The sequence below is a fragment of the Melospiza melodia genome, chromosome 5, assembly GCF_035770615.1.
Source record: "Melospiza melodia melodia isolate bMelMel2 chromosome 5, bMelMel2.pri, whole genome shotgun sequence".
Classification (NCBI taxonomy): Eukaryota; Metazoa; Chordata; class Aves; order Passeriformes; family Passerellidae; genus Melospiza; species Melospiza melodia.
Window position 1 is genome coordinate 24817390 of NC_086198.1, and position 17945 is coordinate 24835334.

The following is a 17945-nucleotide window of genomic DNA, read 5'->3' on the forward strand; positions in this document are numbered from 1 at the left end:
TGGGTCCGTTGCCGAGAAAAAAAGCAAACTTTACAAAAACCGCCGGCAGCGCCTGTACGTGACTCCTTCTGCCTACTTGTAAGCACAGATCCTTGTAAGTGGTCCTAAAGCCACTCCAGTGCTAGTCGGACCACAAAGGGTATAGAATCAGTCATGCCCCCTTCACATCGTACCTGAAAATGACTGATTTTAGTCTGTGAGTAAATTAGATTACCTGGCTTTTAATAGAAATGCTATTCAATCAGCCCAGCTGAACATCACTGACTCATGAAAATGAGATTACTGTGTTGCTGATGGAATACAAAAGGACCCAGAGCTGGAGCTGTTGTCAAAGTTCATGCCCAGCTTGGTGGTTGTGCCTCATTCATGTTGCATGCAGCTTATTTCTGTTTCACAGAATAGTTAATGAAATACCTTGATTCTACAACAGTTTTAATTTTATATTGTCCTTTACATCTGAGCAAAGGGGATGCATAAAAATGCTACAAGCATCTAGAGCCGGGAGATGCTGGCTTTTCAATTTGCTTTAAACAACCTGCCAAGTTCGGATGAGAAGGATAATGTTGACTGACACAGTGTAAACACTCAGATTGTAAGGATAGCAAGCACCCTCTCAAGGTTCTTTTTTGCTATTGCATGGGAGACTGGCTTTGGCAATTTCCTTTGAATTCCACTAGGTGACCACAGAGACTTCTCACTGTGATATGGTAAATTCTATCTCTTTAAGTGAACGTCGGTCATATTTCAAAAATAGAACTCCTATTTTATCATTTCTCATAAGAGAAATTATAAGCTTGAACAAAACCCAGCTAATTCCTTAGGTTCAGGGTCCAGCTTCCTTTGCTCTGAAATGTATGACTCTCAACTGCAATAAAAATTCAGTACTCACTGGGGACTGACCATAAACAAATCAAACTGGAAAATGTGTTTTACAAGCTGGCTGGAATGGAAGAAACTAAAAGATGCATGTGACATGTATTAAAAAATAGCAAGGGATAGTGAAATGTGTAATAGGATATGTTTTTATCCCTGAGAAACAGCTGACTTGTTGACACTGACTGGAGCATTAGGTGTCAAAGATTTGTTTAATGTTTTTTTTTCAGGACTCAGTGTCCTGACATTTTGTCCTGTCTATTACAAAACACAAATTCTGCTCTCATCATTCATTTCCTTTTTTTGTATTACAATACTGGAGCCTTGGACTGTGAGCAGCCTCTTTGTTTCATCTGAATTTTTATTTACTGTTTGTTCTCCCTTGTGCTGCAAAAATTAATTCACAATTTCCACTTATCTAGCACTTCACTAATCTGTTTAAACATTTAAAATGTTCTTTTGTTGCAAATCAGATCACCTCTTTGATACATGATTTTTCACTCCATGTTCAGAGCCCTTTAACACAATCAAACCATTCCAGATAAAATTTAGACTTTGGAGAGGATATCCATTAGTCTCAAATCTTTGAGAATTAAACAGCAAAACACATCCAAAAATGCAGACAAACTGCTCTTTAAAGAGGTCTGGATTCCTTTTTACTTCAGAAATATAAATTTATTTTCCATATTCTAATTGATCCAGAGTACAAAATTCATTAAGGTAGTTCTGGTCTTGTCTACTGTCAGTGCTTTCCACGTAACCTTCAGTGATATTGGTGTTCACTGCTTTTTTAGTGCTTTTGTGATCTACAGAAAAGGAGATTGCAATATGGCAGTCATGGCTTCACCACTTTGAGAAATGCTGACAATAAAAAAAAACCTTTGTAAGTGACAAAATGAAAATATAAAAAATAAGATCCAGTAAAATTTCAGGGGTGAATTTGTCCTTGTTTATAGGGTTGTTTTGAGCCGTCTGTCTTTTCTTGTTTCCCTTCATTAAATGATTAAAAGCCTTGCCAGTTTCTTTGTATCTGATTTGCCACTTAATCATACAGATACATATCTTTGTGCTGTCCCTGTCTGATCTTATGGGGCTCTTGAACAGAAAGGATGTGAGCCAAAGTCCATGAAATTCAAGGTGATTTTTTTTCCACAGGCTTTTCCTCACGACCAATGGTGTTGCTTACCAGGAATGGGACACGTATTAGATGCTCTGTATCAGATTTGGCAGAAAAAGTGACATTTGCAACACTTGCATTCTCTGTCTGGCAGTACAGATAATGCCTTTGGAAAACACATGGGGACACACCTTACTGCAGTCCTCTTCTTGCCAAGTCTATTCTAGAATTAGCATCAGTTCTCTAAAATGTTAATTATATTCAGATTTGTAAGAATGCCTATTTTCTCTGCATACCTGAGCAGATGTTTCTGCTGTACCCTAAATGACTATTTGCAGTGGCTAGTAGGTAAATCCTAACCCTGTGTCCAGTGTGGTGCAGTAATTCTAATCCATTCACAGGGGTGAAGGGACATTCCAGGGATGGAAAACAGTCTCTTTCTAATCCTTGCTGTTCCCGTGGCAGATGAAACAAAGAACAAGAGCAAGATAAGCATGAGCATTAATACAATAGTTAGTATAATGAGACAAATAGAAACCTTCCTTACCATCCTGAAAAAAAAAATAAATAATCTGTATAGTGACGTCTTTTCTAATCACAGAAAACCTAAACAACAAGACTCTGAGCCAGCTAAGTATTTGCGAATATCTCAAGAACAACTTGGGCTAAGAAGTGCTTTTTCCCCCCATTGCTATGTTTCCTGTCCTGCTGCAAACAGTCTGTCCTGACTCTACTAGCCATGATTGCTTTGGACTGCTATGGCAGTAACACTGAGCTTAGCATGGGTAGGAAAATTGGATTGTGGGCTTACAGCTGAGCATCAGAAATACATTCAAGGCACTGCTGGAGGAAAATTACTTATTGCAAAGATCTGCATAGCTGTAGTACAACATTCTGGGGACAAAGACTGCCAAACCCACCCTGACACAGCCACCAAGGCAACCTCAGGCCTGGGTAAGAGCTTCTTCCTTCCTTCCAGGTCATAGTGAATATACCCAGTGAGGCAGAAACCTAAGCCGTGTGTGACTGTATTTTTTGTAAATGCACAGTGATGCAAAATTTAGGAGATCGATTCAAGAATTGTTCTCTCTGCTCCATTAAAAAGTGACATGATGAAAAGAGACTGTGAACCTTGCATTAACTAGGCAGTTAAATCAGGTTTCTACATGCCTCATGTATCTGAACTGTCTGCTGAACTTACCCATTCATTTTAATTTGCCAGTACACTAGATTTCTACCAAGCTGATAAAGGCAAAAGCAATTTCCAGAGAGAAATGCACACGTCTGGTCATGAGAATGAAATATTTCAGCTCTCCTATCACATGTGGCAGCTAAGCAAATCTGTCCCTGGTGCTGACTCTATTAAACCCTTCTGTACTTAGTAATAAAATATTGTCACCTCAGCACTACCCAAGATAATGGTAAAGGAAGTCTATAAAGACCCTCAGTGGCTTCAAGAGAACTGGAAAAAGTGCAACATACACATAATAAGAGAAAAGAGTAATGTAGAGCTACTCAGCAATGTGGGGATACTGTGCTTAATTTACAACCTGAAAGAAGGTCTCATGTATTCAGGAGCTGCCTTGGATGGCAATTAATAAAATCAGGTTCAGAATGAAAAGATGAGTGTGCTGGTCTCAGGACTCCACCTGAGACTTACTCCATTACACCACTATTGTTTAAGCTGCTTTACACAGTGAAATACTGTAATTGTCTCTCTCCACAGGCTGAAAAACATGTATCTCAAATGAATTCAATTGAAAAGAATGCATCAGAAATTTTCTTCTTTCACACCAAATTGATACTCAGATTTATGTCACTTAATTTCAGAGAAATTCTCTCACTCTAGGTTTCCATTATTTCTTTATTCATTGATATGGATTGCATAAAGCTTTGAAGATAGGTAGAAATAAGAAAATAAGAATAAAAATGTATATTTGTAAAGATATTAAGTTTCACATTTCAGAAGGTAAGTCAAGTTCATTAATAGGAGTGAATAAATGATTTTTCCTTCAGCTCAAGCCATTCCAGATGTGCTTTCTATGAAGTTTTCTTATCCTCATGAAAGCTTGGGTGCAGATCCTGCCTGAAGGAGGGATCCCTCACCACAGAAAACTCTTCTGCAATGGTTTGAGAGCAGACAGCAACAAATTGTGTTCTCCCACGCCTATTCTAAGGTTAATTATAAAATTGTTCCAATGTGAAGGCACAGGATTTAATTACATTTCTGTGCCAGTGAAGAATGAGGAAGAGATTCATTTTCTTAGAGAAAAAGATATGCCCAATATATAGCTCTTGTAATAGCACATCAGGATGTGCCACAGAGAGGTTCAAAGCCTAACCTAGTTCTAGAGTGCATGTGATAAGACATGGGTGAATAATACTGTCCTCACATAACCTAGGGTAGCAACAGAAAGGGAATTATCTTTATAATTAAGCCATTAAGGCACATAACCTCCTTCAGAAAGGAGTATTTGGGTAATTAAGTTTCTACAATGGACACATATTGTACCTTCTGGACAATCTGACAGCCTTGCAGACTCTCTAACAAAGTGTATGTATTGGTATTTTTAAAATTATAAATGTTTAAAAATAAATGCACATCCTTGTCTTCCTTCTTATTTTCCTTCCTTGTCTCTCACAGATTTCTCTCTATTGTTCCACTTAGAAATATGGAGCCTCCCAACATCAGCATCTCTGCACATATGTTAGCACAATGGGTTGCCATAAAGGATTGCAGAGTCATGCAGCTCCTACAAGGTCACTCAAAAATTCAGGTTGGAGTACAGACTATAACCATGGAGTTGCTTTAATTCAAAGTAAATTCAAAAAGAAAGTTGTTCTTCCAAATTTCCTCAGAGACAGTACACTTTACAGCTGTGGAATCTGCTGTTGAGTCATGCTCTGCTCAGGCTTCAAATGAGTAAAACCTTGAAGAAAACTGTGTCTTATTGGAATTCTTGCAGTATCTTTTTCACTTTATTTATTTTATTTTTTTAAGAAAATATATAGGACAGATTATTTAGGGTGTAGTCGATGGCACCTGCACTTAAGAAATAAAAATTTTTGTCTTCTTATGCATATTTTCTCACCAGTAACTTTTCAGGTGTTTCGCAGTGATTGGTAACAGTCAACACCCTAGACTAGGCATTTTCTCATGTTCTTGCTGAAAAAGAAAAATGAGTCACAAGCAAGTTTATTATTCATCCAGGTCTAATCCATAAGGAAAGAAAGGTGGAACAGTGGAATGACTTAAGTCACAGTCCAGGTCATGGCAAAAGTGGAAGGGAAGTTCAAAACACCACATCTTCTTGTAAAAACACTCATATACAGTGGGAAGACAAGTTTTGTAGCACAGGAATCTTATTGTGAAAAGGACCGAGCCACACCAAAAACTGTAGATATTTGCTAGAGAGGGAGAGGCTTTGTAGCTCAGCAGTTTGAGCATGAAAATGGGGAGTCAGCATTCAATTTTATGCTGGGGTTTCATGCTGCTACACAATCCTGTAAATGTGATATGCAATCCTGGTTTTATTGCTAATTGGATCAGTGGACTCCAAAATGCATGTTGCACAGCAGGTTACTCCTTGACCACTCATGAAATTAGGGGCTGGCAAATACAAGATTTGCTTCTTTTGCCTCCCTGCAGTTGCAATCCTGTGTCATTATGATAAATAAAATAGGTGACCATCTTCACCAGAGACTAATTTTTTGCTACTTGTACTTATATCTCAAGTAAAAGGTAGAAATCTGCTGATTCACAGAGTTTTGCTGAAGATTAATTTAATTGGAACACTGTTCCTGAAGAAAGCTGTGAAAGCTAAAGCATGTATTGGGATTTATTTCAGTGGAGATGTAGCTATCAGCACTCATGTAAAAAGAGACTCCATTTAACTCAGGTGAACTCAGACATTCTGCCAAACACCGTGGTGAGGTGGTGTAACAGATGACTTTCAGAACTTGAGGAGTGTGCTAGGAAAGCTGTCTGGGAAACACAGCTCCTTTACTGGGCTCTGTCTTCCAAGCAAAGGATTCCTTTCCTTTGGGTCCTTATGCATTATTTTCCTTACACACCATCCAAAACATGCTCAGGTGAATGGGAATCTTTTCTTTCACCTGAAGGAACATTAACTCCCAGCCACACACAGCAAGAAAATTATAGGAGTGATGATTTTGGATGCTACTACATGGGAAAGTAGTAACAAAAGAAGAAATCTATATTCTGAAAGCTCACTCTCCATAAATACTATGTAAAGCAACCATTCCTTTGCATCTTTCATTTTCTACCAGTATCTGATTATATATCAGCCATTAAGGGAAACTTGCAATATCTGCAAAGTCAGTGTTGATATCCCCATTGAGAACTGAAGACACTGGGGAACAAAGAAAATAATTGAGTGTTCCAGAACTATAAAACTAGGCAGTGCAATTTGATATACTCTATTATGCACAGCTATTGTGTATTAAGTTATAGAGCTCTGAATGCACATTCATCTCCAACATCACTTTTCCTAAGTTTTTTTATCACAGAACAGGATGTTTCAAATTGTCAGGCATTGATGCATTTTGTACATTTAATTGCTTGTATTTTCAATTTAGTGGAAAAGTTTACAAACACAATATTTTTAATAGATTCAAAATGAAATAGTGCATTTGCAATTTCTTTGATCCATGAGAAAAAGAAGAAAAAAATCAACAGTTGTTTACTGCGCATAAAACATGGGGCCATTTATTGTAGTCCTTTCCTACCCATATATGATAATGACTTCCCTGTTGATTTTGAGATAACCACCCTAAGGAATAAAACATTGCAGCATTTACTCTGTTAGAAATGTTACAATGGTTTTGCCTGAGTAAATGCTGCCAGTTCGGTCCCTTGCTTGTTTTAGATTGCCTTTTTTAAGGTCAAAAATAATTTTACTGAAATTGCTAGGATTTTGCCAATTATGCCACTGGAAACAGGAAAATAAGCAGTACATAGGACAAGAAAAAAACACTTAGCTTACTTTCCCCTGGTAGTTTCAAAGCCGGATGCTTTGGAGTTGGCATCCTGCTGGCTCCTGGTGATACCAGTGCTGTGAGAGGATCTGTTCTCTGTAGCTGTATCCAGGCTTGCAGTGAGCCCTTGAAGCAGAGGGGTCTCTCCAGCAGTGCTTTGTAGGGTCCCTTTGCTGTGAGATGAGCTCCCCATCTCGTCTCTGCCAGAGTCACCATCACTGTGTCCATTTGACTGACTTGCAAGGGTAGACATTGTAGGACTGGAAGTTTTCTTCACTGCTGTCATTCCCAGTGTCTCGCCTGCAGATGCAAAAGGAGGTCCCTGTGAGGTGCTTGCTTTGGCAGCTTGAATTTCAGAGTGGGGTGACTCCCTAATCGTGGTCAGAGATAGAGTTGAGTCTGAGTGACTTGTCTGGGTTTCATCGCCTTGTCCTGTGGTCCAGAGCTTTCCCAGAGTGCTGAATCCAGTGCTGCCTGTCTGTAAGTGCAACAGGAGCAGCAAGAAAATGATCTCTTTCATTCTGATGGTTTGTAAATGCTACAAGTTATCTCACATTTATTTCCTAAACAAGAAATCCTGTAGCTTCTCTCTCCTCCTGGGCTGCTACTCAGATAGTGAGCCTAGCCAGAGGATGCCCTGACAAGCTTTATTTCTGTAGAAAGGAAACAGGTTTTGGTGTTTCAAAACTGACTGAGGAAGCCTGGTTTCCTGTTTCTGTGGATCCCTCTGCAACCTGTGACCCTTTGGAGAGCAGGACCCTGGCAGCCTATGTGGGAGGAAAAATAGAAGTCTGCAGAAGGCACAGGATAAAGATTAATGGTGTGATAGAAATGTGGAAAAATATGTACTGTGAAGTAATCCTGAGGGATAAAAACTGAAATTGTTAGTTATTTTTCCTTTCACATGTATATGTACAGAACAAGTGACTTATCACATGTGCCCTTTGGATGGTTCAAACTTATGACCTTGTTATTGGAAAAAGAGTTGACAAAACTGGTGTGCTACAAAAAGCTGAACATTTGCTACGCCTTCTCTTTTTTCTCACATGAACATTTACACACATTGATGCTAAGGGTGCAGAGATAAGGAAGAGGTTCACACTGTACCCACCAGTGATGTCCATGCCTGGAGATATTCAAAACCTGACCCAAAACTCAAACACAAGACCCTGAGCAATATGATCTCAGCCCTGCTTAGAGTTGGGTTTTGGACCAGATGACCTTTGGATGTCCTTTCCAGTCTATATCACTCTATGAAATTACGCTTAGTAGCTGCAAGGTTGAACACTGCAGCCAGGAAAGAGGAGATGAAAGCTTTCCTCCTCTTCTGCCATTCTCCAGCTTTCTGAGAGCGAGGCTGCTTAGTTTCTTGCTGAAGGAAAAGAAAGAGAAAAGGTAATTGCTGTAGAAATTGCATAGAGAAATACAACATGAAATTTCAAAGTGGGTACAAAGCAGCAACAGAATAGACCTGCCAGGAACCACATAGATCTGAGAGGCCATTGCACATCAGTTCAAAAAGCCTCTGGCCGCTGACACAAGTGCTGTACTAAGGTCTATGGACAAGACATCCCTGAAAGCAAGCTCACACACCTGCAAACAGAACAGCATCTTCTGGGTGTGCTTCATGTCATTTGAGGATCACCTTTTCTCAAAATCCCCATTTCATCGACATCTGATGACTAACAGGGGCACAGGGGAGAAGCTGGTAAATTCCTTGCATGTTTTTTCAGAAAATACTTTTGAAAAAACCCCAACCCCAAACCAATAAACTCAAAAGCAAAACACCAGACATGGGGGATAAACCACCAGCTCTTTTTTCAGTCAAATAAATCTCTGTGATGTTTTTTCCTGTTTAGAAGGTTTGGATAACAGTGTCTTGCTTTCAGTTTCCATGTGAAAAAGTTTAGGTTTGCTAAAGGGTTGGGATTTCCCTCTTTTATGGCATATTTTTCTGTTTTATTGTCTTGGAAAGCACGGGCTTCTACTGTGTAAGTAAACCAGATGCAATTTTATGATACAACATACTAGAAAAGATATGCAATGCAGTTGTGCTTTCTTTTGGAGACTATTTCCCCTCTCTTTTTTCTTACTCATAGTGAAATCTGTACATGACCTTTGAATGTAGGACACAGGAGACAATCTAATGAGCAATTTAATTTAAAGACTAACACAAGCAATTTGATACGAGTGCTTATCTTTTTGAGCTTAATATTTGAGATTTTGAACTAGTACAATTACATGAATTAGCATTTAGCATCCCATATTTTTTAGAAATCCCAAGACAAAATGAATGGTAAATAAGTGTTGACTGTATATGCAACTTAAATGCAAGCTGACTTTAATAAAAAAATATTGCAGCTACATACTGCATTTATTATGCAATATGAGTGCCTAATAGCAAAAGAAGCTTGGATTCTGCTTTGTGTCACTTCATTGCAAGTGTTAATTCTGCCTCTAAATTCAGAGAAATGACTGCAAATTTTCACTGGGGCAGAAAATAGTAATGCAGAAGAGTCTGGCTTTTGGTGATTGGTAAATTTTAATATAGCAGCATTTATTTCCCTGTCTGAATACTCCAAAATGAAAATTTGTTGGTTATATTGCTTCATTAGCACATGCCTGGGCTTTAAATGAAAAGATAAAATTGCTTGAAGACTGCTTTTATTTAGCAAAACAATCTTGGCACTGTAAGAAACTCATGATATCCCTTTTCAGATTGTTGTATGCTGGATCTGAATCCCAAGTTCATTATAAGTCTTATTTTAGCATTAGTTCACATCCAAGTCCTGCTCATCTTGATGTAAACTGAACTCAGGAAAAGATCAGCACTTGGATGCCTGTGGTGAAACTCAGGACTAGATTCAAAATTATCCTGAAAACTCCCACTCAAAATGCTGCCCACTCCTGTAAGCATAAATCCATAGATGCCACATTTTTTGTATTAGTTGTGTATTCATGTTACTGAAATCACTGCATGTTGGGCTGGCCTCATGGGCTTTTCTTGGAAATTTTAAAAATTGAGCTTGGACCAGAAGCTGGATCTCAATATTCCAATCCATATTAAGTGTCCAAGACTCTGAAGTCTACACTCATACGTGCTGCTGAGCACATATTCTTTCACTGCATGAGTTTCAACTCTATAGGTATTGGCACATTCAGCAGGGGCTGTTGAGAGCCTCTCATCTCCTGTGAGAGCACAAGATGGTAAAAGATGCAGTTTTCTGGGAGATGGAAATGGATTGTGAAGATGCAAATGCACTCCTGGGGTTGTCACATTGCAGTCACCAGGCTGCATTATATAAAAGAGCAGTACCCTTCTGCTAACAGAATAGTTATCCCTGTTCTGTACTGCAGAAGAACACAATTTATTTTCAGGGTCACAGCTGTGGTTCTTCAGACAAGGTGAGTTACTCATGGTTGAGTGAGCTGACCAAGGAGTGTGATTTTAGAAACACTTTTATATTTTACGTCTGCTAACGGCACACACTCTACACTGTGACTTCAGACAAATCCCTGAACATCTCATTGCATAACCTGAACCACCTTCAGGAACTTTCAACTCTCCTCAAGCACTGTGAGGAGAGCATCAGCTTTGCTCTCCCCATAGTTACCAGACTGCATAGCCACCTTGGCAGAGTTACTGTTGATCCTCCAGATTATTTAACAACTTCAATAAGATCACCATGGCTACACAGCCACGGTCTGTCATCCTCATGCTTCAAGCTTCACCAGTAGAAAACCTATTCCCAGTCTTAGCCAGAGCAGTCTGAATCCATAGGGATTTGTTACCCCAGAGCTATTCAGGCCAAGGACTGGACAGCCACATCATCTCTCTCCTCTACCTCTGCTGGCAGCTACAACATCTGTAAAACATTGCTCATTCAGTGGGCTTTCTGTCTGCTCAGCACCTGGGGTCAAAAGTGATATGGTAAAAAATGAGAGTTTCTATGCCAGTGTTGTGGTTTAACCCCAGCCAGCAATCAAACCCCACGCAGATTACTCAATCCTTCACCAGTAGGATCAGGAAGAAAATCAGAAAGGCAATAGGTTGAAAACTCATGTGTTGTGATACAGACAGTTCACTAGGAAAAGCAAAAGCTACACAAGCAAGCAAAGCAGAACAAATAGTTGATTCAGTGCTTCCCATGGGCAGGCAGGTGTTCGGGCCCTGTCACATGTAATGGTTACTTGGGAACGCAGATGCCATCACCCCAAACATCCCCTCCCCTTCCTCCTTTTCCCCCCTACTCTATACACTGAGCATAATGCCATGTGGTGTGGAATAGCCCTTTGGGGTCAACTGTCCCAGCTGTGGCTCCTCCCAACCTTCCACACACCCCAAAATTCCCTGCCAGTGTGGCAGCACAAAAAGCAGAAAAGGCCTTAGCTCTGTGCAAGCCCTGCTCAACAATAACACAAACATCTCAATATGATCAGCCCTGTGTTCAGCACAAATCCAAAACACAGCCACACAGCAGCTACTGGGAAGAATTTTAAGTCTACCCCAGCCAAAAACAGTGAGAAAGATGTTATTGAATAGCTCTTTGTTCCACTAGTGTGCTTACTGCTGGGAGAATTTTGCTTTCCCTTGCTCCTGATCAAACACACTTGTATTTGACATAAATTCTCACATTTCCTGCAGTGCCTCTTGGTACCAGTTGAATGGTCCAGTGAAAAAATCACTTTGCTTTCCTCTCTCATATACAGATGCACAGGGCAGCACTTAAGACAGGAAAATAGGTATCTCAGGATAAGGAAGAAGAAATCCCTTCTGCAGACAGTCTGCAATGATTCAGAAAATTCTTATCAGGTTATGAAGAGTTATGAAGAGCTTTAAATACCTCTATATCAAAAGAAAAACTAGCTTTTCTTGTTATAATGTTTCCTCTGTAAGGTCCAAAAGTGTGCTGAAGACTACTGAGCAATACCCATACTTATTGTTTGGCTTGGTTTTAGTTTTAGGGTTTTTTTATTTAAGAGCTCATATCCAATGTGTACGGCTGGTTAGCACAAATTAAAAGCATACATTGCAAAATATGTAATCAGACTTCAGGCGGCCACATTTTACAAATTAAAGCCATTGTATATTTAGCATTTCCATATGTCTATCCAGGAAGTTCAAATTTTACATCTAAAATAAGATTCAATGAATCAGCGAGATTTCTTTAGGTTTGTTCTGATTACATAATACAGACCACTGTGTTCTTCTCAAAAAAATAATTCCTTTGAATTCTAGCTTGCTCAGGACAGTAGTAACAGGAGAAATCATTACTTTATGTACAAAGGACATGGCAGCAGAAGGATTTTCCAGTAAAAGGTCAGGATGAGAAGTTTGCATGGTTACATCATGAGTGTTTCTAAAGGCTCAGCTGTGATTGGGATCCAGCTAAGGCAGAGAGTCCTATTCCATCCCTAGCAACACTCTTGATCAAACTAAGCACACAAAATATTCTGGTGTATCTGATTATACCTTTGCTGAAGTATCATGTACTAGCTGTGTTTTGAAAGCGTATTCCAATATATTCTTTTCCTTTGCCCATGGGCACGTTTTTAGCCTTCAGAGACATTTATGTATTATTTTACTTGGGAGGAGCAGCAGCTGATGAAGGAGATTGCTGTCTGCTTTGCTCTAACTTCAGCCTATCCCTATGGCAAAGCTTATATCAGATAAATGGCAACTGGCAATCATCTAGTTGCTTTAAAAAAAAACCCTCAGTGAGCTGTTCTTAGCACTTCCCTTCTGACCTTGATAGGTAAATAAATCAAAGAACACTAGGTTTTTCCTGGAACAAAAGAAATAACTTATTGGTTCAGAGATCTCACTTTGGCCCTTTTTTCCACAGCATTGCCTCCCAGGTGTGATGAAGCCACCGGTCTTTAATGACCATTGCAGCCTCTTTTACCAGCCTCAGGGTGATGTTGCTAAAAAACAGTTTAGCTGAGGTAATGCTTACACTATTCTGGAGACCAAACCATTCCCATGAGCCAGGAAATCAGCAACAGACCTAGGGAAACAGCAGTTACCTTCAGAGGCTTTAAATCCAACACTAAGAAAAGCTTGGCTTTATCTTCAAGAAAATGTGGCAAGCTGGGGACTAAATAATGATGCCTGAAGGACAGGAAGTTCCTGGATGCACTTTTCATCTGCCTGATAGTGTGGATTTCCCACCCATGTCTGCTCCGACAAAGCTTCTTAGCAACACCCTGTGAAAAACAAACCTGTGCTACTGACAAGCTGCCATACTAGCTCATTCCCCAGTGTATCCATCAATAACATTCTGTGGAAACTAGAAGGGGGCCAGGACTGTGGCAAAAGACCAGAGGAGCAAAAGTTTCCTCTGCTGGAAGCACACACCCATGTCTGTGCTGGGCTGCTCTCCTGCAGCTGAAGGCAGCTCCATGTAGTGATCAACCCTCCTGAATAGCAGTGCTGTAAGTGACTGGAAAAGCAGCATTTCCCTGAACTCTGGGAGCAGGCAAACCCCTTGGCATTCCCTAAGGGCAGGTGCTGGGAATTCTTCTGGAGTGGGTACCATACTTGTTTGGTAGAGTCTAGGGCTAAGAGATTGCATTGAGCATGTTTATCTCTCTCCTTCGGCAAAAATAGTTGCTTCCTTTTATTCCCATCAGTAGGGATGAGAAGGGAAAGTGGGATGCTTCCACTACACCTTTGGTAGCAAAAAGAACGGAATAAAGAAGGCAATGAGAGGTGACTGAAGAGGAACAGGGCATCCCAAGGAAGAATACTGGTAAGAGGCAAAAACCACAGAGATGATGACTAAAAAAGTAGTGACAGCTCTGGAAAGGGAACCCTGTGCTAAAATTTGAGTTTGTTACATCCATTAAGCTTTCTTAGACCCTGGAAGTGCTTTTAATGTCAAGTTTTTCCTGGTATGTGTGAAACAAAAAGCTTCCAAAAGTAGAATACCATAATTAGGCCTGAAATGCTTTGGACAAGGAGATGTCCAAAGAAGTCCCTTTCCTTCCTTATACAGTGTACCTCTGCTAGGATGTAAAGAAACAGGCAAAAGTGTGAATAAAATGTGCATCAAGGCTGCTCCTGGCCTCACAAAAAAAATGAGGTGAGTGTCGAGTGAGGTGAGATCCTTTTTCACTCTTTCCACTTCATTCCTTATATTTCCTGAATATAGTAAAGGAAACCTACGACGTTTCAAAAGTAGCAGCCAGAAATGACCCATCATCACCCAGCTAATGAAACTGGAGGGTCTGTCAAGCTGCACGAGGAGCAGCCTACTTTTAGCCAGTTTGCTATAACTGCATTCTGCAGAAATCAGACTGGAGTGATAGTTGATATTCCTCCCATCACTTTGTTTCTTAAAACTGCTGTTTCCATGGCAAATATACAGACTTGGATTTCTACAATCACGCTCTTTTGCCACTTTTCTTGTAGGTATGCATTTCATGGGAAAATATGTCTTCTCCCTGCAAGCAGCTCAGTCTGGAGTGAGAGTCATAGATCCTTAAAAGGACAGTGAGAACCCATTTGCTTATTTCTAAGGAAGATGAACGTTGTGTAAGTTATGCTAAGAACAAGGCTTTATGGATCCAATCAAGATAAAAAGCTGCATGTGATTTCCTAAGACTACAGGAGTTCTGCTCATGATGTTTTGTTTTTCTGCATTTTGCTTTTCTGAGACATCTCTGGGTCAATTTCATTTTAGTCATTTTATACACAGAATTCCATTTTCCAGCAGTGAGGCCCCAGCATTGCAACTGGTAGCACACAGCCATTAGGTTCTTCCATTACTCATGAGCTATGGCCTGCTGCCAAACTCTGCCTGGGACATTTGGAAAGGCTTAGTGGGATAGAAACCTAAAAGGGGAGGTGATAATACAGCTGTAGACATTTCAGTATACATAAATTTAAGTTTATGCATATTTCTGTCTCCTAACTTTTGCTGCTGTGCTTGAAATTTGTCCAGGTTTGGTTGGATACATGACTGGAGCTTGTTGCTGTTCATAGTTCATAGGGTGAGTGTATGAAATGCGCATGAATAAAAATGTCAGTCTCTAGCTTTTGTAGTGACCATGGTGTTCTAATTCAGTAGGATAAGAAATTTGGTTTTCTGGGTGTTTTCCAGCTGGCATCTCAGTGGTTTGGAGTGTACTGTGTAGGATATGGTAGTGTCTTATTTCCCTCAGATATGACTGTGGGGTAAGTTGACTCACAGAACAAAACCAGTTCTTGTCAAGTATCTCCAAAGACTGGAGCAGTCTGGGGGCAGACAGTTTTGTCCTGGATTTTCAAGTGGGTTTACAAATGAATAGGTTTGGTAGAAGAGCTAAGGATGTGGAATATCTATACAAGAGAATAACCTGATTTGCAATGACTGGCTGGAGCCAATTTCCAACACTGATTGAACCTGCTCAGTTTCTCTTATAGAATTGCTTCATCATGTTGTTCTCCTTTTCACCCTTCTTAAAGAGATACTTGGGGATTTATAGTCCTTAAGACCTCATTTGAAGGTAGGGCAAATTTTCTCCAGATTGACCAATGATTATGTATTTTAATTTTCCAGTCAGAAAATGGTATATAAGCATGGGAGAAACCAAGGATTTGTCAGAAAAGAGATTCCAAACCAGCTCAAATTTACTCTTCAATGCAGCCTTTAACACAAGTATTTCAAAATTATCCTTTTCACCCAGACTTAAAACCTCACATTTAGCTACTCTGTGGATTGCTACTATATGAAGCTACATTTTGTTTTCCTGGAAAACTCAATAATAGGCAAAACAAGTCTACATTAAAGGCTTCTCAAAATCCTCTGACTGTGCAACAGAAGAATGTTGCTCCAAGCTCTAGGAGTGAGTCCTCTGCTATTTACAAAGCAGCTTTTTCTATCATACAGAAAATAAATTTGAGGGAGTTTTCTCTGGCTCACATGATTAATTCTATTCCTAGAAAATTAGTTAGCAGCCTTGACATGCCCTGGGAGATAAACAAAAGGAAGGCAACATGAACTTCTGTGTGTAATCTTCTATTTGAGCAAATGTAGATTATTTGTAGTGACTAATTTTTCCCTTGGAACAAAAAAGTGAAGGAGGGTTGAGTAATGTGTGATGCAACGGTTGCCACAGCTGGGAGTTTAGAGTTGGACTGGAGCCTGAAGTGGCTTCATTTAGAAAATAGTTTTTAGAGCAAGTACTAAATCTAAATATATGCATGTGTTCTCATGTCTAGCAGCCATGACACAGTAAGTACCAAATGAGAGCTTGGGTTGGAAAGGTGTTTGAAGAATTTCTTACCTGGACCAGTAAGAGGAAGACTGGAGATTAAGACACAGGGGGTCAGAGCAGGCAATAAAGGCCACCAGCAAATTATTCCAATTGGAAGAGCTGCAAAACCTTGTACCAAGTGTGTAAGCATGATTTCTTCCTTCTCAACCTGCCTTCTTTGGCAGGAGCTTTAAAGCACAGGGAAAGGATTGTATCAGCAAACCCATGATTTAGCACTGGTCAGTTGTTAGAAAGAAGATACAAATAGGTTTCTTTTTTTTTTTTTTAAGGAAAGCAGCCTATATATGTTATATACTAATTCTCTGCTCTCTTCCCACTGGTTATAGCCAGTTCTAGTGGGAAGAGAGCAAAGAATTATTATATAACACATGCTAAGCTTACAAATGAAGGTGTAACATGGTATCACAGACCAAAGGAAAAAGAGCAGAATGTAGATGCTCTTATCAAATATAATATCAATCTCAGCCACCAGTCCTGGTTTGAGAAGGGGGAATCAATATCCCATTCCTCCCAGGGAGGAGATGCTGACTGTGCTCTGACTCCCTGCCTGGCCTGAAGGTATCAGCCTTCGTACCCAGAGGGGCAGTGCAAGGGTGAACACAATATCAGAGAAAAGGGATAGGTTTTAGGAAGTCTGTGTAAATGTTATTTTTAACTGTATTTCATTTGAACTATGTAAGTATCATTGTTTCTGCGACAAAAGTAATTATTTCAGTCCATGGCTTGGACTTCCATTAAACTAAAAATAAGCTGTTGGTTTTGCATTTAAGGTGTGTTCCCCTTTTTGCTCATGAATTTGGAGTATCATGGTGGAGGATTCAGGCAATGTAATCTTTAATATGGATGCATCAAACTGCAGAGCAGAATCTGTACTGTGAGTAGCAGAGGAAAACCCATCAGTGTGTGTTACAGTCCAGGACAAGCCTTGCCAGTAATCTGGGCCACTCACCAGGGGTGTTTCCAATAACTGGAGGGGGAGTTTCACTGGATTAATTTCTGTAAAAAGGCTCACTGTCAATGACAGGCAATTCTGGTGAAAAGACAAAGAAAATGTAATAGAATGGGGCAGGCCAGGCTGTGCCTGGCCTCCTGTGAAGCTCCATGGTTCCATAAAATGGGTTGTATGGTTTGCTAGGAAATACAGACTTCACAAATTTATGAGGCACAGTAAAATGAAATGATTGATAGCTTATTCCTCGCTTTTCAAGCTGCTTGAACTGAGCAACACATTTTCCTGTCATGTGGTGGGCTGGGGCCTAAGATGAGTGCTTATGTTTGCATGCAAGCTGTGCTTACCCTCTGCAGCAATAAAATTTTCTTTATGAGCCCCAATTTCCATTTCTACATGTTTCCAGTTGTTTTGCCACTGCCAGCTATATTTACTGAGTTTGAAACAGCCCTAACTGATAAATTTGTGAGTCAGAGGGGTGGAAAATACAGCTTTAGCTTGGGATGGTGGCAGTTACAGTGCAAGAAAATATGTATATTTAGTGTAGCTGACTAAAGCCTTCCTAAAGCCACTAAGCAAGGCATTGTAGGGTACACAGAAGAATATGGGAACACCTGACTGAAGGTGCATCATGGTGCTGACATGTTAACCCACAGTGGCAAGCATGTAATAAATCTATTTTAACAAACAGAATCTGTGTATGCTCCCTTTAGTGTGCACCAGCATTCAGCCTCGCTCCTGTCTAGA

The 17945-nt window shown here is 40.0% G+C and overlaps 1 protein-coding gene across 1 annotated transcript in view; it reads right to left on the reverse strand.

Moving 5' to 3' along the window:
- MMRN1 (multimerin 1) overlaps positions 1-7592 on the reverse strand; it is a 38750-nt gene extending 31158 nt beyond the window's left edge. Inside the window, exon 1 of the mRNA XM_063156616.1 lies at positions 6997-7592. Coding sequence (XP_063012686.1) covers positions 6997-7508 — 512 coding nt within the window. The 5' untranslated portion in view covers positions 7509-7592. The remainder of the gene's footprint in view (positions 1-6996) is intronic.
- Positions 7593-17945: the final 10353 nt, after the last annotated feature.